Source organism: Salvelinus fontinalis, chromosome 30 (genome assembly GCF_029448725.1).
Source record: "Salvelinus fontinalis isolate EN_2023a chromosome 30, ASM2944872v1, whole genome shotgun sequence".
In the NCBI taxonomy this organism is placed as follows: domain Eukaryota; kingdom Metazoa; phylum Chordata; class Actinopteri; order Salmoniformes; family Salmonidae; genus Salvelinus; species Salvelinus fontinalis.
In genome coordinates, this window is record NC_074694.1 from 17,630,159 (window position 1) to 17,653,241 (window position 23,083).

At 43.0% G+C, this 23,083-nt stretch overlaps 1 protein-coding gene across 1 annotated transcript; it reads right to left on the bottom strand.

Annotated features, from left to right (window-relative positions):
- Positions 1 to 1,244: 1,244 nt before the first annotated feature.
- On the bottom strand, positions 1,245 to 23,032 carry LOC129828746 (potassium channel subfamily K member 1-like). The gene is made up of 3 exons (XM_055889919.1): positions 22,499 to 23,032; positions 19,889 to 20,284; positions 1,245 to 4,838 (listed from the first exon to the last, which is right to left on the bottom strand). Exons 1-3 carry the CDS (start codon positions 22,893 to 22,895, stop codon positions 4,567 to 4,569), a joined length of 1,065 nt encoding a protein of 354 aa, XP_055745894.1. The 5' UTR covers positions 22,896 to 23,032; the 3' UTR covers positions 1,245 to 4,566.
- Between the last annotated feature and the right edge of the window lie 51 nt (positions 23,033 to 23,083).

Genomic DNA, 23,083 nt, shown 5'->3' on the forward strand with positions numbered 1-23,083 from the left:
AGTCTGACTAACAGAGCTTACTTAATTATACGGACTGGTTAAAACCGCATTCCAGTTAAAATTGCCTATTTGCGCTGTTCCATCTGACTGCGGAATCCACTGTCTCATTAGCCCAGCCAAGCAATCTAAGCAATCTCCACTATAAAAAGCATCTAGACATTGCCTAACATTGTTTTCAACAGCAAAGACTTGTATAAACCTTGATGTCTCCGACATTTGCAACATCGTTTCAATATTAAAATTCGATCTCCAGCTGTACCATAGTAATGAACGTGTCGGGACGAGACACAGGCAGGCAGCGTTTCTTAACCAGTCAATCATGAATCAGCTGGCATCATTTTTACACAAAGAACTGTAAATTGAAAAAAGGTAAAAACGAAACGAAGTGCAGCTAGTTTGCAGTCTTTCCAGCTTCAGTTTGAAGTGATTGTGTTAGCTGTGTTGTTGGCTAGCACCTCTGAACAACAGCGTCCTGATGAGTGAGCACATTATCTTTGCCATGTGAAATCACGGCTCATTATATCATAATGTATGTATCCAAATAAATGTCACTAAAAATCAGTTTATGCAAAAGCACCTACTTTGCTGTTATTCTGGCTGCACTCTTTGACGTGATTGTAAGTTAGTCATGGTTGGCTAGCTAGCAAGCAAGGGATAAGAAAATTGTCAGCCAGTATGGCAATGGAACATTTAGATCGAACGACTGGGTGGCGTCCATAGATTCAGAACAAAAAGACTGAACGACTGGGTCGCGTCTCTGGCAACCGAACCGGTGAAACGAACGACCAGCCGGCTTAGGTAGCAACGCTAGATTTGGGTTGGGACGATATCTTGTGGAAGGATGAAATAGAATGAATAAATTAATCAAAATAACATTTTTATGAAAATGTCAATCAATATTTGAATATGTTGTATAAAAGTGATAATGCCCGAGAAGCCGGTGTTTGGAGGATATATAGGCGAGATTTGCCGGCCCTTGACTTAGTCTCGGGCCTAACACCACCCGTCCCAATATATCCTCCAAACACCGGCATTATCACTTATGTGAATGTCAGATTGGAGCGCAATGACAATCATCGTAGCCCGATGATAAAGAAGTCACGACGAGAGCATGTTGGTGTTTCTCTACATTATATTCCCACATTTACAGTCTTTGTGTGCAATAATACCAATGCGGCATATGTAATGGTTTGAAAATAGAGCAATAGCTTTCAAACAATTTAACAGTAAATTCCCACGCTGCATTATGGGAGTCTAAATCTGCATTTATTTCTATGAGAAACTAGACAGAGCACAATAATATACAGGTGTTGTTGTTGCACAGATACACAGGCGACTGAAATAGTGCATGCACCACACAATAACACTGACACGGATTGACAAGGACTTTGACAGTTTTGTGTGCTATAAGACCAATGTGGCATATCTATAAATAATTTAAAGAATAGAACAATGCATTTCAGACAAAATATTTATAACAGTAAAAATATCACTGCAACTGTCAAGTCCCCTTAGCCAGGGGGAGATTGTCATTCTCCCTTTTGGCCAATTAACAAAAGTACCAACATGATTACATACAATTCCTCTGTTTGCTGAACTGGTTTTCAAAAGAAAAGATTCTTGACAATGTTAAAGGCTTCTACTCATTCTGTCATTGTGCGATGTAGAAGAGTTTTGTGGAAAGAACTACAGTTAAAACAAAAACCCTGAAACATTCTTAGATGATCTATAAAACATAATTCTGCACAACACAAACATATGTTGAAAATGAAACGTCTACATTCTCAAGAATGGACAGCAGTTTCCTGTCTGGTATAATACAATCAGGTAGGGTCTGGTGCTATAAAAGTCTGTCCCATCTGAAAAATGTACTCATATAGTATGATTGAGTAGTGTATGATATAGGCTAGTCTGTCCTATAGATGTAGGATCTTAATTTGATCTAGATTGTCACAGCAAAATAATCCTGCAGCAACAGGATTTGAACGTTTAGTCCATGACGTTGCTTGATCGGTGGTTAAGCTATTAGCTGGACAAAAGTAGGCTACATAAAAAGTGCAATACTGTTAATATAACCATGTGTTAGTGTGGGTTTTCACTGAATTTATGTAAATCACAAAGCTCATCTTCAAATTCTCTGAAACAATAGGGTAATCAAATTAAGATCCTAAATCTGTAGAAATAATATTACCAGTATGTACACAAGCAAACCAACTTGTACTGTAGGCTACAAGCAAATTACTTCCAAATACAGGATGACATCAAGTCAGGAGAAATATGTACAAGCAAATCAATTAATGTTCCTTGATGTACATCTTAACTTAAATGTTAATGTAGTACATTTTTTGTAGATCTTTGGACAATATGTCAGATAAACTGATTTTCAATAGCAACATAATGAGTTGAGTTGTCAAGGGAAATGTTTTGACTGCATTGCACTGTAAAGCAGTCCTGTCTGTCAATCAGTGTTTCCTATCTTCAAGTTTCTCTCACAATCACGCTCTCATGGAGTACCTTTACTTTAAATCATCTGCATAAATCACAAATACACATTTGTAAACACTCCACTTTACATCCTCCAAAAATACTAGGCTCTTTCTAAATTTGGTTCAAAAACAATTTATATTCTCATCTTTAAATAGATATTTCCAGTATCAAATAATGTCTTGTGTCACAGAGCAGTCCTGAAGTTTTATACAAACAGCCTACTAACATTACTTCTTATGAATTTAGTTGTTGCCCCTCTTTGTCCTCTCACTTAAAAAGTAGCACTATGCAGAAATCGATCCCCCATTTCTTGGTTGGCAAAATTCAGATAGTACACCTAATTTCAGTTTATATGGTGACAAAACAAGCATGTATCGTGTAGAGAATCATTGTACCATCTAAACCGCTGTGAAATGATGTATCATTTCCATAACCAAAATGTTTATTTTCAGCTATAAGCAGCTGGTGTACACATCTAAAAGTAAAACTAAACTTTACGGGAAGCATAGAAATAGCACACATAGAACAAATCTCCCACTTCTTAGACTTGCTTTCAATGAAAGATCTAGAACGTATTTATATGTAAATTTGGTCAGGTCGCCAAAAAAGTTACATATTGCAGCTTTCAATCTGAGGTACGGGAAATTACTTTTGTACTTTCCAGAACCAATTATTTTGGTACAAAATGTTCAACCCAGTAATTTCCCATTTCAGAGTGGTGTCACAAGATGTACAGTAACCTGCTGTGTTCAAATAATTGATGAAAATACACTGCAAAAAAAATGAAAGGTGCTTTGTGGTTCTATATATAATCTTTTTTGAGGGCCATGTTATTTTATGTGCAACTGACCCTTTTTCGTTTTAAATAGCAGCATTTCTTCTAGCAGCGTACACTGCTTGGGGTCTGCCTTTCTTTTCCCCCTCAAAAATAAAGTTTAAAAGCTTTTATAATTGTCACTTTAACATTCAATAAACCACATATTAGGCACAGTAAATCCCTTTCTTTTAGACGAATCAACATGATAAATACACACAGTACAGCCCAAGACATGAAACATTTAACTACCTTAAAATAACATTACAAGTTGTACTTTAAACTAGCATCAAACAAATGTCTTACTGTAATTAATACACAGAGCATTTACAACAATGAAATGTGCTACTGTTGTATACCTGATACAGTTAACCTGAATACATGTGTTCCATTAAACTCCTGTAAAATAGTACTTAAGGTATATGTATACAGACACATTACGGCACAATGTGATATTCAGTTACATTTTACAAGGTGGATGTCCTATTAAATGTTCCCTAATGTGCTATAGTCAAGTCAGTTCTATGAAGCCCATATCTGTGCTTTTGTATTACGACTGCCTTATAACTTGCTCTGAGCGAGTTCATAATGCATTATAGATAGAGTATGTGCTTAATGTTATTCCATCCATGAGAACAGCTGATAGCATGTCTGTTCTGAGCGAGGATTTTGACAATGCACGAAGCTATAGCAGGCGTTCCCCTTATCATTAAGTTAGCCAGCGTACATATCAGCTATACATATGAAGGCTATATTAAGTTTTTCCTATGTCAGTGAATACAGATCTTGTTTATGCAGTATAGCACAATATGTTCATTTTTCATCATTAAGAGAGTGATAGTTAAATTTCTCATGGATGATAAAGGGCTAAAAGACAATCGTTCAATTTCAACATTACCAACAATGGTTTGAAGTTGAGCTTTTGTTTTTAAAATGCATCCTTATGCTGAAGCTTAAGTTATGTAGTCACAAATATCCTTCTACGAGAGTCCTCTGTATCACCCCCCCATAGGTTGCATCCCAATTCTCTACCCTTTTCATTAAAAAGCATTGAATTGGTGTAAGCGTTCACTGGGGAGAGTTTCAGCTAACGTTAAAGTTTCACCTAGAGAATTCATGATAGGCAATGCACACTTCAAAAGAAGGATAGTGAAATGGGATGCAAACTTGGTTTCACCATCCCCCCCCCCCCCCCTTCAGTACTCTCCTTGTCCTTCCCTAGTTTCCTGCCTATTTCACCGCAACATTTTAACTATTTCCCCCTTCTAGTTGATCATGGGGTCATCTCCACCAGGCGAGGCCAGCACGGGGACACTAACGAAGGGTACGTCCTTAGTCTTGTCCTCCTTGAGTGAGGTGGAGTTGGTCTGGTGGGACACAGAGGTGAAGGACAAATGGTCGTGCTCCAGTATTGCCAGGCAGTCCTGTGGTTTCTCCTTCTTCAGATAGAACATCTTCCTCAGGGTCTTCAGCTGCTGCAGCTCACAGAACGTCTCCAGGACCACCAGCATCACAACCAGGCCCAGAAGGAGGTAGACTGGAGAGAGAAAAGGAATAATACAGACAAGGGGTTACTAGAGGAACCATTATCAATCACAGAAGGTCTCCAGGACCACCAGCATCACAATCAGACCGAGCAACAGGTAGACTGAGGGGGGGCGGCAGAGACGGAGAGAGTGATGTTGCATTTCATAAAAATAAAATCTTTAGCAATATTTACTCATGGGATTTCATGCCAATGATGCTCATTGAATTGAGAGGGAGAGATGAGTTAAACCAACACTAGCTGAGCCAGAGAAAGGATGTGACCTTAGTAGTGGAAGCAACACTAGGTGAGAGGAGGTGACCTTACCAGATGCTCTTCTCCAAAGTGACTTACAGTTAGTACATTCATCTTAAGATAGCTAGGTGGGACAACCACATATCACAGTAAGTACATTTTTCCTCAAAGTAGCTCTCAGCAAAGTCAAAGCTAGTAAGAGAAAACAAAATGTGCGTGTTAGTTCACAAATGGGGGGATGCTGTAGGATTTTTTAAGATTCTCTTTAACGAGGTAGCGTTTCAGCTGTTTTCAGAAGATGGGCAGGGACTCATTGGGGTGCCAGGACAGAGAAGAGCTTGGACTGTGCTGAGCGGGAGCTGCCCTCCAGTAGGGTTGCGAGGGCCAAGAGACCAGAGGTGGTAGAATGGAGTGCTAAGGTTGGGCTGTATGTTTTGAGCATAACCTTTAAGTCTTTACTGAAGACTCATCTCTTCAGTGGGTCATATGATTGAGTGTAGTCATGCCCAGGAGTGTGAAGGTGAACGGAAAGGCTCTGGAGCAATGAACCTCCCTTGCTGTCTCTGCCTGGCCGGTTCCCCTCTCTCCACTGGGATTCTCTGCCTCTAACCCTATTACAGGGGCTGAGTCACTGGCTTACTGGTGCTCTTTCATGCCGTGCCTAGGAGGGGTGCGTCACTTGAGTGGGTTGAGTCACTGACGTGATCTTCCGGTCTGGGTTGGTGCCCCTCCCTTGGGTTGTGCCGTGGCGGAGATCTTTGTGTGCTATACTCAGCCTTGTCTCAGGATGGTAAATTGGTGGTTGAAGATATCCCTCTAGTGGTGTGGGGGTCTGTGCTTTGGCAAAGTGGGTGGGGTTATATCCTTCCTGTTTGGCCCTGTCCGGGGGTATCATCGGATGGGGCCACAGTGTCTCCTGACCCCTCCTGTCTCAGCCTCCAGTATTTATGCTGCAGTAGTTTGTGTGTCGGGGGGCTAGGGTCAGTTGGTTATACCTGGAGTACTTCTCCCGCTTATCCGGTGTCCTGTGTGAATTTAAATATGCTCTCTCTAATTCTCTCTTTCGGAGGACCTGAGCCCTAGGACCATGCCTCAGGACTACCTGGCATGATGACTCCTTGCTGTCCCCAGTCCACCTGGCCGTGCTGCTGCTCCAGTTTCAACTGTTCTGCCTATGGCTATGGAACCCTGACCTGTTCACCGGACGTGCTACCTGTCCCAGACCTGCTGTTTTCAACTCTCTAGAGACCGCAGGAGCGGTATAGATACTCTTAATGATCGGCTATGAAAAGCCAACTGACATTTACTCCTGGGGTGCTGACTTGCTGCACCCTCGACAACCACTGTGATTATTATTATTTGACCATGCTGGTCATTTATCAACATTTGAACATCTTGGCCATGTTCTGTTATAATCTCCACCCGGCCCAGCCAGAAGAGGACTGGCCACCCCTCATAGCATGGTTCCTCTCTAGGTTTCTTCCTAGGTTTTGGCCTTTCTAGGGAGTTTTTCTTAGACACCATGCTTCGACACCTGCATTGCTTGCCGTTTGGGGTTTTAGGCTGGGTTTCTGTACAGCACTTTGAGATATCAGCTGATGTAAGAAGGGCTATATAAATACATTTTATTTGATAGCCTGAAGGTAGGGAGTGGCAGTTCCTCTTGCTGCTCGGTAAGCAAGTACCATGGTCTTGTAGTGGATGTGAGCTTCCTTGGGAATGTTGAAAACCAGGCAGGCTGCAGCGTTCTGGATAAGTTGCAAGGGTTTGTTGGCACAAGCGGGGAGCCCAGGAAACAGCAAGTCGCAGTAGTCCAGATGGGAGATGACAACGCCTGGATTAGGACCTGCGCCCGCTTCCTATGTGAGGTAGGGTCATACTCTACAGATGTTGTAGAGCATGAACTGCTTTGATATCTGCAGAGAATGACAGGGTGTTGTCCAAGGTCATGGCAAGGTTCTTATCACTCTGGGATGGGGCCACCATGGAGTTGTCAACCATGATGGAGAGGTCTTTGAGCGGGCAGATCTTCCCAGGAGGAAGAGCAGCTCAGTCTTGTCAAGGCTGAGGAGGTGGGCCAACATTCAAGCGGAGATATCTGCCAGGCATGCGTGTTGCCATGTGGGTGTCAGAAGGTGGAAGGAGAAAAGTAGTTAAGTGTCATCCGCATAGCAATGATAGGAGAAACCATGTGAGGATATGACGGAGCCAAGAGGGCCTAGAACCGAGCCCTGGGAGACAGCAGTCATGAGAGTACGTGGTGCAGACAGATCCTCTCCAATTCACCTGGTAGGAGCAGCCTGTAATCAGAGTGTGCGGTGCCTGAGATGACCAGCCCTGAGAGGGTGGAGAGGAAGAAATGATGGTTCTCTGTGTCGAAGGCAGCAGATAGATCTAAGAGAATGAGAACAGAAGCAGTGCGGAGAGCCTCCGTGAAGAAGAGGAGTCTCAGTTGAGTGACCAGTCTTGAATTCAGACTGGTTATCGTCACTAATATCATTCTGAGAGAGTTAGTCAGAGACAGCACGCTCAAATGTTTCGGAAAGAAAAGAAGGGATACCGGTCTGCAGTTTGACATCAGAGTCAAGTGTTGGTTTCCTGAGGAGTGGAGCAACTTGAGCCATTTTGAAGTCTGAGGGGACGCAGCCAGTGGTCAGGGATGAGTTGATGAGGGAAGTGAGAAGGTCTCTAGATATAGTCTGGAGAAGGGAGGAGGGGATGGGGTCGAGCGGGCATGTTGTCAGGCGGCCGGACCTCACTAGTCTAAGGATTTCATCTGGAGACAGGAGAGAAAGATGTCAAGGTGTAGGGTAGTTCTGTGCAAGAGGGACCAGTGGTCTCAATAGGCTGAGTGAATTAGAAGCGGATGTCGTTCTTTTCAAAGTGGTTGACAAAGTCATCTGCAGAGAGGGAGAGGTGGAGGATTGAGGGAGGAGAAGGTGGAAAAGTGTTTACTAGGGTTAGAGGCAGAAGCTTGAAATGTAAAGTGATAGAAAGTGAGACTTTAGCAGGAGATAGAGGAAGGTAGAAAGGAGTGGAAGGATGATAGGTCCTCCAGAAATTGTGTTTTCCACCATTTTCGCTCAGCTGCCAGCAGAACTGTTCTGTAAGTTCGCAATGAATCACTCAGCCACAGAGCAAGGGGGGAGGCGGAACAGGCCAGCCAGAAAGGGGATAGTATGAGTCATAGGAAAGGGAAGAGAAGGGTTGAAAAGGCAGAAGGAATCAAATCAAATTTTATTTGTCACATACACATGGTTAGCAGATGTTAATGCGAGTGTAGCGAAATGCTTGTAGGAGACATGAGGGAGAAGGATTTAGCAGAATGGAGAGAGGAGAGCATAGATTGCGCCGTGATTTTGTCTCGTCAATTTGGAGATGTCACATTTTTGTAACAATCCTATTATGCATAACACAGTTCGTATCTGGAAGCAAATTAAGGTCCATTTTAACCAAAATCATTCCTGCTCCCTATTGCGAGGAATCCCTCCTTTGCCCCCTCTAACCTTGACAACACATTTGAGCAATCTGGAGAGCTAGGGATCAATAACATAGGGGATCTATATATAGAAGGGAGCTTTGCCTCTGATTTGTTGAGGGAAACATACAATCTTCCCAGAAGTAACTTTTTCAGATACCTACAGATGAGAGACTGTTAGAAAACATGTTCCTACATTTGGAAATGCAAAACCTTCCATGTTTGACAGATGTATAAAAAGTTGTCCCACCTCAGGCAAACAGATATAATCTATATGACGCTTTTCAATCTATTTGCACACCTTCTACAGATGCCATTAAGACAAAATGGGAGGAAGAGCTAGGCACTGACATTTCTGTAGCAGACTGGAAAGAGAGCTTGGAGCATATCTACACCTGCTCAATTAACTTGATCATACAAATCAAGACAGACTATTCCAAAACTAAGCTGCATAGCATATTTGCTGATACCTCCCCTATGTGAGTTAACACTACTCCACTACTTTGCCCTACGTTCTAACTTGCATGGTTATTGGTGCGGAATTTTTGGGATCCTCTTTAGTTATGGAGACTAATTGACCCAGACCAGCTTCTGATCAACCTGGGAGTGTCAGAAACCCTGAACAGATTAACCAACCAGTAAAAATAAAATTGTTTTTCACACTTACTTAGAAGCCCTTAACCAACAATGCAATTCAATGTATAGAGTTAAGAAAATAAACTAAAGTAAATAGTCTGGGTGGCCATTTTATTCATTATTCAGCAGTCTTATAGCTTGGGTGTAGAAGCTGTTAAGGAGCCTCTTGGACCTAGACTTGGCACTCTGGAAAAAGGTGTTGTCGTGCCCTCTTCACGACTTGTCTTGGTGTGTTTGGACCATGATAGTTTGTTGGTGATGTAGACACCAAGGAACTTGAAGCTCTGAACACGCTCCACTACAGCCCTGTCGATGTTAACGGGGGCCTGTTCGGCCCTCCTTTTCCTATAGTCCACAATCAGCTCCTTTGTCTTGCTTACATTGAGGGAGAGGCATCACACTGCCAGGTCTCTGACCTCGTCCCTATAGACCATCTCATCGTTTCATTGTGCTGTCAGCAAACTTAATGACAGTGTTGGAGTCGTGCTTGGCCACGCAGTCATTGGCAAACAGGAGGGGACTAAGCACGCACCACTGAAGGGCCCCGGTGTTGAGGATCAGCGTGTTAGGTGTGTTGCCTACCCTTACCACCTGCGGTTGACCTGTCAGGAAGTCCAGGATCCAGTTGCAGATGGAGGGGTTTAGTCCCAGGGTCCTTAGCTTAGTGATGACCTTCGTGGGCACTATGGTGGTGAACGCTGAGCTGTAGTCAATGAACAGCATTCTCATATAGGTGTTGTTTTTGTCCAGGTGGGAAGGGCAGCGTGGCGTGAGATTGAGATCGCGTCATCTGTGGGTCTGTTGGGGCGGTATGCGAATTGGAGTGGGTCTAGGGTTTCCGGGATGATGGGGTTGATGCGAGGCATGACAAGCCTTTCAAAGCACTTAATGGCTACTGGCATGAGTGCTACGGGGCTTAGTCATTTAGGCAGGTTACCTTCACATTCTTGGGCACAGGGACTATGGTGGTTTGCTTGAAACATGTAGGTGTTACGGACTCGGTCAGGGAGAGGTCCGCGCATGCTCTGAGTACACACCCTAGTAATCCGTCTGGCCCCACGGACTTGTGAATGTTGACCTGTTTAAAAAGGTCTTCCTCACATGGGCTACAGAGTGTGGTCACCGGAACACCTGGTGCTTTCTTGCATGCTTCAGTGTTGCTTGCCTCGAAGCAAGCATAAAAAAGGCATTCATCTCATCTGGTAGGCTCGTGTCACTGGGCAACTTGCGGTTGGGTTTCCCTTTGTAGTCCATAATAGTTTGCAAGCCATGCCACATCCGACGAGCGTCAGAGCCAGTGTAGTAGGATTCAGTCTTAGTCCTGTATTGCCTCTTTGCTTGTTTGATGGTTTGTCTGAGGGCATAGTGGGACTTCTTATGAGTGTACGGATTGGTGTCTCGCTTCTTGACAGCAGCAGCTCTAGCCTTTAGCTCGGTGCAGATGTTGCCTGTAATCCATGGATTCTGGTTGGGAGATGTACGCATTGTCACTGTGGGGATGACTTCGTCAATGCACTTATTGATGAAGCCGGTGACTTAGGTGGTATACTTCTATTGGATGAATCATGGAACATATTCCAATCTGTGCTAGCAAAACAGTCCTGTTGCGTAGCATCCGCGTCATCTGACCACTTCCATATAGAGCAAGTCACTGGTACTTCCTGCTCTAGTTTTTGCTTGTAAGCAGGAATCAGGAGGATAGAATTATGGTCAGTACCTGGCCACTAGGAGCGCTGCTTCTGGATGAGAATTTTCTTGTTTGCTTATGGCCTTATACAGCTTCTTGAGCACGGTCTTAATGCCAGCATCAGTTTGTGGTGGTAAATAGACAGCTACAAATAATATAGATGAGAACTCCTGGTAGATAGGGTACCTCATGATAAGCTGTAGACCACACTACCTCAAACGAGCAATACCGAGACTTCTTTAATATTAGAGTCATGCACACCAGCTGTTATTGACAAAGACACACACCCCCGCCTCTAGTCTTATCAGACGTAGCTGCTCTGTGCTGGTGATGCACGGAAAACACAGCCAGCTCTATATTATCTGTGTCTTTATCCCACGGCTTGGTGGCTTAACCGTTTTTAATGTTTTTAATGTCCCGTTGGTAGAATAGTCTCGACCATATAGCGAGTGTTTTCCAGTGATTGCACGTTGGCCAATAGAACCGATGGTAATGGAAATTTACTCACATCCTAACACAGCACCCCGACCTTCTCCCTCTCTATCTCTGCCTTTTCTTCACACAAAGGACAGGGATTTGGGCCTGGTCTCCGGAGAGCAGTATATCCTTTGAGTCGGAGTTAATGATCAAAATGTGATCAAATCTGGCAGAACTTCTCTTATTTGAACCATTCAGCGCTGTGAATTTGTACATCAATTAACTCTCACTTGTGATCTTGCAATCTACCCTTGGGCAGCATGTGCTAGTCCCGTCACCGAGCAGTGTGTGTGTGTGTGTTTGGGGGTGTGACATCTGCCCTCTTCTTTCTGTTTACCTGTCCTTGTTCTGTATATTCTATTTTGTACTCTGGGTCTTTTTGTACTTATCTGCTCTTTTATATGTTTATATAAGAATTGCATACTTATTTTCTACAAAGTACCTATACACCATTGTGTTCAATAAAAAAAGTGAGCAAAAAAAATACATTATTTTGGGAGTGATCTATGCTCAATCAAGCACAATTATTAGGCGAGAAATTTTCAGCTGGCTCTTGAAGGGATGGTCTGTTACTATGGTAACTGCTTGCCTGTGACAGAAAAAATCTGAGTGATTTCTTCCTAGCAGCAGACAGGTGCAGCAAACGCACTTCTATTGAAAAACAACAAGATATAACTGGCCAAAAAATGAGGACAAGGTCACACTTTAGTAGCCTTTCTTGTAACTTCTACATGTAGGCTATGGATTAAAACACTTAAATAAACTGTTCCCCAAATGCTCTGTGTGACCACCCGCCAATGTGGCTGGTGAAATATACATTCGTAGTTACCAATCCTGGAGGTGACCTTAGTAGAGGAAGCCTCGTCACTTCCTTTCTGGCGCACGTCACTTCTTGTTGAAGGTGGTACGAGGGAGAGCTTGATTTGGGGTTTTGGAAAGTCGATTGAAAAAGTTGAGTTACTAGCTAAGCTACCTTTTGAGTTTGGATCCTGCGACGCGCTACTAACTGTCCAGTGATCCAGCCAACCAAGGCCGGGTCTGAGGAGCTGTTTGGTGCCTAGCTAGCTGCCTATCAAGCTAGCAGGGTTTTCTTGAGGGCTTGAACGAAGCCCACGATGCGGTTAGTCATTGTAGCTGGGAGCGCACATTGTGGCTGTCTAGATCCCTGATGTTTTTTTGTTGTCAATCTTCCCTGGGCCCTGTCTGGAACTGCGAGGAGTAACAACTATGCTGCTACCATGACAAACATGAAAGACGGCGGGAGTATGGCCACCCGGACAATTTGCATTGACACCCCCACCCTTTGTTTTTACAATGTTGCTACTTGTCACTTTACCCCTATCTACATGTACAAATTAGCAAGATGGCCCCGACAGACATGGCAGCTCTGCTCTGGCACCTAAGCAACTTTGCAGTGTTTTGTTTTTTTTGTGTGTTATTTCTTACATTAGCCCCGAAAGTTTTTTTGTGTTATTACATGCAGCCGGAAATAACTTCTGGATATCAGAGCGGTGATAACTCACCAGCATTACTACCATGAATACAACTTTCCCGAATTGGATCCTTTGTTCGCACCCCCCAGGGCAATGGATCTTATCCCAGAGGCTGCTCCAAGAAGCCGCCGGCGGAGAAGAGGTATTCGGAGTGGACTTCTAGTCCGACTCAAGATGCGGGGACACCATCCACTGTATCCCAGTATATTACTCGCTAATGTTCAGTCTCTGGACAAAGTAGATGAGCTCAATGCGAGGATCTCCTTCCAGAGAAACATCAGGGATTGTAACATACTCTGTTTCACGGAAACATGGCTCTCTCGGGATATACTGTCCCCGTCCATACAGCCATCTGGGTTCTCAGTACATCGAGCAGACAGGAATAAAGAATTCTCCTTGAAGAAGGCGGGGGTGTATGTTTCATGATTAACCATTCATGGTGCGATTGTGATAACATACAGAAACTCAAGTCCTTCTGTTCACCCGACCTAGAATACCTCACTATCAAATGCCAACCGTATTGCCTTCCAAGAGAATTCTCTTCGGTTATCGCCAGAGCCGTGTATATTCCCCCTCAATCCAATACCATGACGGCCCTCAAAGAACTTCACTGGACTTTATGCAAACTGGAAACCACATATTCTGAGGCCGCATCTATTGTAGCTGGGGATTTTAACAAAGCAAATTTGAGGAAAACGCTAGCGATGTTCTATCAACACATTGACTGTAGTCCTTGTGCTGAGAACTCAACCACTGCTATTCTCTCTTCCGGGATGCCTACAAGGCCCCTCGCCCGCCCTCCCTTCGCCAAATCAGATTATGACTCCATTTTGCTTCTCTTTTCCTATTAGGCAGAAACTCAAACAAAGTACCTGTGCTAAGGTCTATTCAACGCTGGTCTGACCAATCGGAATCCATACTTCAAGATTGTTTTGATCACGTAGGCTGGGATATGTTCCGGGTGGCCTCTGAGAATAACATTGATGTATACACGGACACGGTGACCGAGTTAATCAGGAAGTACACCTGCCCAAACCAGAAACCCTGGATATATGGCAGCATTCGCGCAAACCACCGCATTTAACTATGGCAAGGTGACAGGGAATATGGGCGAATACAAACAGTCTAGTTATTCCCTCTAAAGCAATCAAACAGGCAAAACGTCAGTACGGCAACAAAGTGGAGACGCAAGTCAACGGCTCAGACACAAGACGTATGTGGCAGGGTCTACAGACAATCACGGATTACAAAAGGTAAAACCAGCCACGTCAGACACCGACTTCTTGCTCCTGGACAAGCTAAAACGCCGTCGCCCACTTTGAGGAGAAGTGCCATCGCTCCCATTGACTGTGGGCTTTCGTTCTCCGTGGCCGACGCGAGTAAGACATTTAAGAGTGTTAACCCTCGCAAGGCTACCAGCCCAGACGGCATCCCTAACCGCGTCTTCAAAGCATGCGCAGACCAGCTGGCTGGAGTGTTTACGGACATATTCAATCTCTCCATATCCCAGTCAGCTGTCCCCACTTGCTTCAAGATGGCCACCATTGTTCCTGTACACAAGAAAGCAAAGGTGACTGAACTAAATGACTATTGCCCGTAGCACTCACTTCTGTCATCATGAAGTGCTTTGAGAGTAGAGATCGACTGACTATGATTTATTTTCAACGCCGAAACCGATTATTGGAGGACCTAAAAAAGCCGATGCCGAATAAATCAGATTTTTTTTTAAATGTATTTGTAATAATGACAATTACAACAATACTGAATGAACACTTTTATTTTACCTTAATATAATACATCAATAAAATCTATTTAGCCTCAAAAAATAATGAAACGTGTTCAATTTGCTTTAAATAATGCAAAAACCAAGTTTTTCCAGAGTATTATTTATATTATTTAAATATTTGTATGAACATAAGATTCAACAACAGAGAGAAAATGAACAAGTTCCACAGACATGTGACTAACAGAAATGTATTAATGTGTCCCTGAACAAGGGGGGGATCAAGATCAAAAGCAACAGTCAGTATCTGGTGTGGCCACCAGCTGCATTAAGTACTGCAGTGTATCTCCTCATGGACTGCTCCAGATTTGCCAGTTCTTACTGTGAGATGTTACCCCACTCTTCCACCAAGGCACCTGCAAGTTCCCGGACATTCCCGGTGGGGGGGGGGGGGGGTTAGTCCCTAGCCCTCACCCTCCGATCCAACAGGTCCCAGACGTGCTAAATTGGATTGAGATCCGAGCTCATCACTGGCCATGGCAGAACACTGACATTCCTGTCTTGCAGGAAATCAGGCACAGAACGAGCAGTATGGCTGGTGACATTGTCATGCTGGAGGGTCAAGATGAGCCTGCAGGAAGTGTACCACATGAGGGAGGAGGGTGTATTCCCTGTAACGCACAGAGTTGAGATTTCCTGCAAGAACAACAAGCTCAGTCCGATGATGCTGTGACACACCGCCCCAGACCATGACGGACCCTCCACCTCAAAATTGATCCCGCTCCAGAGTACAGGCCTCGGTGTAACACTCATTCCTTCGACGATAAACGCAAATCCGACCATCACCCCTAGTGAGACAAAACCGCAACTCGTCAGTGAAGAACACTTTTTGTCAGTCCTGTCTGGTCCAGCAATGGTGGGTTTGTGCCCATAGGCGACGTTGTTGCCGGTGATGTCTGGTGAGGACCTGCCTTACAACAGGCCTACAAGCCCTCAGTCCAGCCTCTCTCAGCCAGTCTGAGCACTGATGATTGTGCGTTCCTGATGTAACTCAGGCAATTGTTGTTGCCATCCTGTACCTGTCCCGCAGGTGTGATGTTCAGATGTACTGATCCTGTGCAGGTGTTGTTAAAAGTGGTCTGCCACTGCAAGGATGATCAGCTGTCTGTCCTGTCTCCCTGTAGCGCTGTCTTAGGAGTCTCACAGTACAGACATTGCAATTCATTGCCCTGGCCACATCTGCAGTCCTCATGCCTCCTTGCAGCTTGCCTAAGGCACGTTCACACAGATGAGCAGGGACCCTGGGCATCTTTCTATTGGTGTTTTTCAGAGTCAGTAGAAAGGCCTCTTTAGTGTCCTAAGTTGTCATAACTGTGACCTTAATTGCCTAACGTCTGTAAGCTGTAAGTGTCTTAATGACCGTTCCACAGGTGCATGTTCATTAATTGTTTATGGTTCATTGAACAAGCATGGGAATCATTGTTTAACCTTTCTGGGACCAGGGGCAGTATTGAGTAGTTTGGATAAACGAGGTTCCCAATGTAAACTGCCTGTGACTCAGGCCCAGAAGCTAGGATATGCATGTAATTGGTAGATTTGGATAGAAAACACTGTAGAGTTTCCAAAACTGTTAAAATGATGTCTGTGAGTATAACAGAACTGATATGGCAGGTGAAATCCCTGAGAAATCCATCCAGGAAGTGCCATTATTTTGAAATGGATGTTTTCCCATTGAAAGCCTATCCACCATATAAAAGGGATATGACCCAGATTGCATTCCCTATGGCTTCCACTAGATGTGAACAGTCTTCAGACATTGTTTCAGGCTTTAATTCTGAAAAGTGAGGGAGAATGACCACTTTGAATGAGTGGTCAGTGGAAAGTCCCAGAGTTGTTTTGGTGCGCGCGACCTAGAGCACGCCTTTCGTTGTTTTACCTTTATATTGAAAACGCTATTGTCCGGTTGAAATATTATTGATTATTTTGACAAAAAACAACCTGAGGATTGATTATAAACATCATTTGACATGTTTCTACAAACTTTACTGGTACTATTTGGATTTATCGTCTGCCTGTTGTGACCGCCTTTGAGCCAATGGATTACTGAACAAAACGGAGGTTTTTGGACAGAGGGACTTTATCGAACAAAACTAACATGTATTGTGTAACATGGAGTCTTGTGCGTGCAACCATATGAAGATCAAAGGTAAGTGATTAATTTGATCGCTATTTCTGACTCCTCTACTTGGCTGGAAAATGTTTGTATGGTTGTGTGTGCTGGGAGCTGTCCTTAGATAATCACATGGTTTGCTTTCGCTGTAAAGCCTTTTGAAATCTGACACATTGGCTGGATTAACAAGAAGTTAAGCTTTATTTTGATGTATTACCCTTGTGATTTTATGAAAGTTAAATATTTATAATAGTGTAATTTGAATATTGCGCTCTGCAATTTCACCGGATGTTGTCGAGGTGTCTCGCTAGCGGCACGCTTTCCCAAACAGGTTAAACCCTTTACAATGAAGATCTGTGAAGTTATTTCGATTTTTACGAGTTATCTTTAAAAGACATGGTTCTGAAAAAAGGGCTGTATTTTTTTTCTTCTCAGTTTACATGATTCCATATGTTATTTAATAGTTTTGATGTCTTCACTATTATTCTACAATGTAGAAAATAGTCAAAGTAAAGAAAAACCCTGGAGTAGATGTGTCCAAACTTTTGACTTGTACTGTATGTGTTATGGCTTTTCAACCTCTGCCATATCGTGGATTCAGTGCTATCTAATAGAACTCAGAAGGGTTTTCGTTAAATGGAAACTTCTCTAATGTCAAACATGTAAAGTGTGGTCTACTGCAGGGCAGCTCTCTAGGCCCTCCACTATTTCCTATTTTTACCAATGACCTGCCACGGGCATTAAACAAAGCATGTGTCCATGTATGCTGATGATTCAACGATATATGCATTAGCAACCACAGCTAATGAAGTCACTGAAACCCTTAAGAGTTGCAGTCTGTTTTAAAATGGGTAGCCAGTAATAAACCAGTCCTCAACATCTCAAACTAAGAGCATTGTATTTGGTACAAGTTCTAGACCTCAGCTAAATCTGGTAATGAATGGTGTGGGTGTTGAACAAGTTGAGGAGACTAAATTACCTGGCGTTACCTTGGATTTTAAACTGTCATGGTCAAAAAATATAGATTCAATTGTAAAGATGGGGAGAGGTCTGTCCGTAATAAAGAGATGCTCTGCTTTTTTGACACCACACAAAGCAAGTCCTGCAGGCTCTAGTTTTATCTTATATAGATGATTGTCCAGTCATATGCTCAAGTGCTGCAAAGAAAAACCTAGTTAAGCTGCAGCTGGCCCAGAACATAGGGGCACGTCTTGCTCATCATAGTTATTAGATGGCTAATATTAATACTATGTATGCCAGTCTCTATTGGCTAAGAGTTGAGGAAAGAAAAATGACTGTTGGAAATTCCAAATGGTTTGCAGTCGGCTTACACACAGCACTGACACACACACTTACCACATCAGAAATACCACGGGGGGTCTTTTCACAGTCCCCAGGTCCAGAACAAATTCAAGGAAACATACAGTATTATACAGAGCCATGAGTGCATGGAACTCCCTTCCATCTTATATAGCGCAAGTGAACAGCAAACCTGGTTTCAAATAACAAATAGTGACACCTCTCCCCATTGTGACCTAGTTGTGTGTATGTACTGACATGTACAGTATGTGTAACTAATGGATGCACACACACTTAAATACAATCATGTAAATTGTAGTCTGTCTAATGTCTTTTTCATTTTGCGTCATACCCCAGCAAGACTAGCTGTCGCCATTGGCGCCGGCTAATAGGGATCCTAAAAAATTAATTAAATGTTAAGGGGAGTATGAGAGAAGTGAGTGGGTGGGGCCCAGGGGTATAGTATTATTAACAGTATGTCATACAGCATGATATAGAGAGAGAAACAGTTAGTCAGTGAGAGGTGTCTGTCTAGTGACAGGAGGGAGTAGTAGTTCCTGCAAAACAGTCTGCTACAAACACATTCTGGAATGCAATGCCCCCTGCTCCCACAATCCCCCACACAACCACTACTGAATAGACCATCTTCAGTTCTCCGTTCCTCCTCTTCTCTAACTCTCAATGAGCCAGTGATGACTCGTAGCTCCTAGCATGGAAAACATAACCTCACAGTATCCGTTTTTCTATTGCTGTGACCTAATCTTACCACTAGGGGGTAGAGAGAGCTGCTGATCACAATTAGCAGCATGAAGTGTAAAGGTTGGTTTTCCCCTCACTGATCATAATCATTACTGAACTGAAATGTTGATGGCATGAACACACAATAGGCTTTGCCAGGCCTTTCCTGTGTTTCCAATGTGACCAACTATACTGATCGAGAAAGATCATTTTAAGGAAAGATGTGTGAAGATTCTCATAGTCAAACTTAAAAAACATGCCAGAAGTACTGAAGGCAATTCACATCAAATATACAGGGCACCCTTTTAAGTTTAAATCAGTATTTTTCTCTATTCTTAGCCTCAAGATGTCTTTCAAACCTGAAGCTTCTAAACAGAATGAGAAACTGTCCAAGAGAATTCAGAGCCTCAAGATGTTGTTGCTCTCTATATTTGTCTGGATGTTTGTTTGCTTTAATCAGAGGCAACCAAATATGGTATCATTCATCAAACTTTAAAGCCACCATCTGAGATTCGTTCAACAGCAGCCCCACCACTTTTTTCACTATAGAGCTGAGGGACACAGCTGGAGAAATGTAACCTCTCTCAAATTCGTAGATTAAGCTATGGATGTAAGGACTGTGTAACAGTCCATGAGATCAACATGATAGTAAACAAACAATGTATTGCTTCAGCACCAAGACATTGTTTACAAACAAGGGAGTAAACAGAGGTGTATACTACAAAGCAGGGTCAAAAAGTTAGCCAGCTAACTTGCCTAAATATGGTAAAATGTTTTTAAAATAGGATCTTGAAATGGAATGGTCTAATTTACTCAAACCACATTTTAAAGCTTAGCTTTCTTAAAGATGAAATATGTAACCTTTTGGTCAACCTGACCAAATTCACATATCTATCTCATTGAAAGCATTTTTAAGAAGCGGTAGATCTGTGCTATTTCTATACTTCACATTAAGTTTCGTTTTTGCGTCTTTCGCATCAGCTTCAAACAGCTGAACATTCAATATCCAGTTATTTCTGGTTCTTTATCAAAGTTAGCTAACTCCTTAATCATGCTTAGTAGTACACCCCTCTGTTCTTAAAAAAATTAATTAAATAAAAACTCACCAGTGATTCCGACTTTATAGAGCTGTCTGAACCTCTGGTTGAAGGACTCCCCTGGTACGTAATCTCCCAGTCCGATGGTACTTAGTGATATAAAACAGAAGTAGAAACTCTCCAGGAAGTTCCAGTTCTCCTCTAGGGAGGAGAAGATGGCCGCCGGGATGAGGAAGAAACAGGAAGCAGCCAGGATGGCGAGGAGTGTGGCGTGGACCACGGCTACGAGAGGCTTGGACAGGCCCCAGCGGGTCGACACGTACATGACTGGACGGCGCGTGCTGAAGACCATGATGCGTTGGACCACGGCGGTGAGGAAGAGGAGGGTGAAGGGGATGCCGATCACAGAGTAGACGATACAGAAGGCTTTGCCTCCATCGGAGAGTGGAGCGGTGTGGCCATATCCTGGTTGAAACAAAGGGACATGGACAGGTTAGTTGAGATAATGAGCAATGGAAATGTAGCCTATAGAAAACTCACATTTAAAAGGATTTTTGGTTCTTAACAAAGCCAAAAATATGCCCATTGCACACACCCAATTAGTGAAAGTGCTCCCCTTAAGAGAGAACTTCACAGATTATCAGCAAACTAATTAGACAAAAGGAAGAGCTGCACCCTTTCCTTTTGTTTAATTGGTTTCTGAACCACAAATCAAGATATCTATTGTCAGTAGCTTAAGTCTTTGGTAAAGCCTTATATGCTTCCAACATTCTCATCTTTTTCCACATCTACAAGGCAGTAGTCATGACAATCGTCTATTGCTGGTTTTAGAGCTGTTCACAACAATAGGAAGGAGCAACACAACATTATCTCATGTAGACAGGCAAACCAGCATAGCCATGACGGCAGAGGGGGATGAGCACTCTGTTCTGTAGCTCATGGCACGGACACGAGAAGGTGACATTAAAAGAAAAGAGAATGTAGCATGTTTTGGTTAAGTGTTCCTAGCATGAGTGGTTTAAATGCAATGGCCCTCCAACACAACTATGCAGATTGGGAACTCAACTAAGCTACTTTATGTCAGAGATGGCCTACCATGATACATTGTCATTGATATCTTTGCTATGTCAAAACGTATTTAATTTTTTTTTGTCAGGAATGTTATCCTGCAGTAAAAGTATCTCTATCAAGTAATGTGATGAACGGTTAGGACAAGAAGAGCTGATGGAAAATTGAGAGATTAAATATAAAGTATTACCATGTGTGATTGACCTGACACCAAAAAGTAAGTTCCCCTCTGAGAAAAGAAAGTTATTGCTAGTCTAAACCACCTCTTTACTACAGTAATGGGCTACTACCACCATAGCTTCTTGTCAAGAAGCTATGTGGTGGATTGTAAGGACCAGAACTGAGAGAGTTCTTCTATACCACCTGTGAAATGAATACCTCGACACCATAGCTTCCCTTGTACTTTACTTTTTCATGGATCTCTCTGGCTGTATTGTGACTATTGTATATTTTCTTGTGTTTCATTGTTGCAATTAAAAATTTACAGATTCCTGTGTGAGGAAAATGTGACTGAGAAGGAACTGTGGTTGGTGACTTGAGTCATTTCATGGAAGTACTAAATGACAATGGGTCCCTAATCTTGTCAAACCGGATTGTCTGCAATCGGCACACCCATATTTCCCAGCGTTAGGCCTATCCTTGTGGCACTGTTCTATTTACATGGGACCACACACTAAGCCTATGTATCACCTTGGACTTAAGGTGCAACATCAACTCAGACAACAATTTCAAAATGGCCTATATGTTGGAAGCACAGTCAAAGATAGCTTAACTTCTGAGCGTCTTTATATCACTTGGGTTAGGACCAAAGATCTACAGAGACATGAAACTAATGTAGGCCTTTTACGCAATAGGCTATATGATAAGGAGGCTGTTATATGTAACACCTATTTAAAAGAAACGCCTTTGCTGTCTGATCTGAAGCATGTAATGTTGGTGTCCCATCCCTAAACATGACTTATGTTAGGCCTACATACAATTACATATATTGTAACTTGAAAAGTTAGGCTCAAACGGAATTGAGGACATAGTGTTGATTTCTTTTCAAGTCGGTAATCATTGGTAGGAGTGTCCAAAACTACAGACCCAGGCTTGTAGACTTTTTTAAAGGATAAATGTGTTCACTGTGTGAGAAAGAACGTGCCCTTGCTCAATGCATAAACACAGACAAGCAGGCAGACAGACATTGAGGGCATACTGTATATTATCATGACAGAATGCTGAGCTCGGGTAACGTAGGCAGGTGTTACTTGGGTGTACTGTGTCACGAAAGGGTACATTTCAGTGTCACAGGCAACAAAAAAAGGCAACCTGCTTTCAGGAATGTCGTATACCTACCTTACAAGACGTGTATGACAACAATCAACTATATTACCACTAGACATGACTACGTAAGCAAGCAACTCCCTTATTTTTCTGAAAATAGAGCTATTAAAAGAAACATTTCTGAATTGCACCTATTCATTTCTGGGGGCGATGCGCCGACGCAGAACGCGTTTTGACGCGGAGGCTGCATCACCTCCTTCAAGCCCCGTATGTCATTCAACGTTCCATCGATAGATGGCTGAAAAGCAGTAGTCTACACTTAAAATGGGACACTGACTGACTCACCTGTGGTAGACAATACAGTACTGGCGAAAAACAGCGAGGAGGTGAAGTCCCAATTCCAATTTGCCGATGCGTTGTTGAGAATGGACACTCCATAATTACTGGCCTCGAGCGCTTTCTCCAAAAACTCCTCGAGGCGTTCTTCCGACAGACATTCGTTATCTTGGAGGAACTGTTTTTTGATGGTTCGGAGCTCCTGGCGTAGAAGGTCTTCATAAGGCAGTTCCACCGAGGAAAAGACAACAGCTCCGAATATAAGATACAGAATATAGCCCAGGACTAAAAACAAAAAATACCATGTCGATTTGTGACTTTCGATCAATCGCACACACGAATTACTAGTTAGAGATTGTAGCATTTTCCAAGAGTTCTTGAATCGACAAGTTGATATCCTTGTCATAAACAATGAATAGCCTAGACGCCACAAATGTTACAATGTCTTCTAGTTTATTTTCACACGCGCTGTCCTTAGCAACAGCTAAGCATATGATGACAATCGTTTTTTCCGTCTCAGTCTGTTGGGAAAGCTAAATGGACACGCCTGGTGCCCAAATTGATGACGTTGTCTTGCAGCGAGAGTCGAGTGGA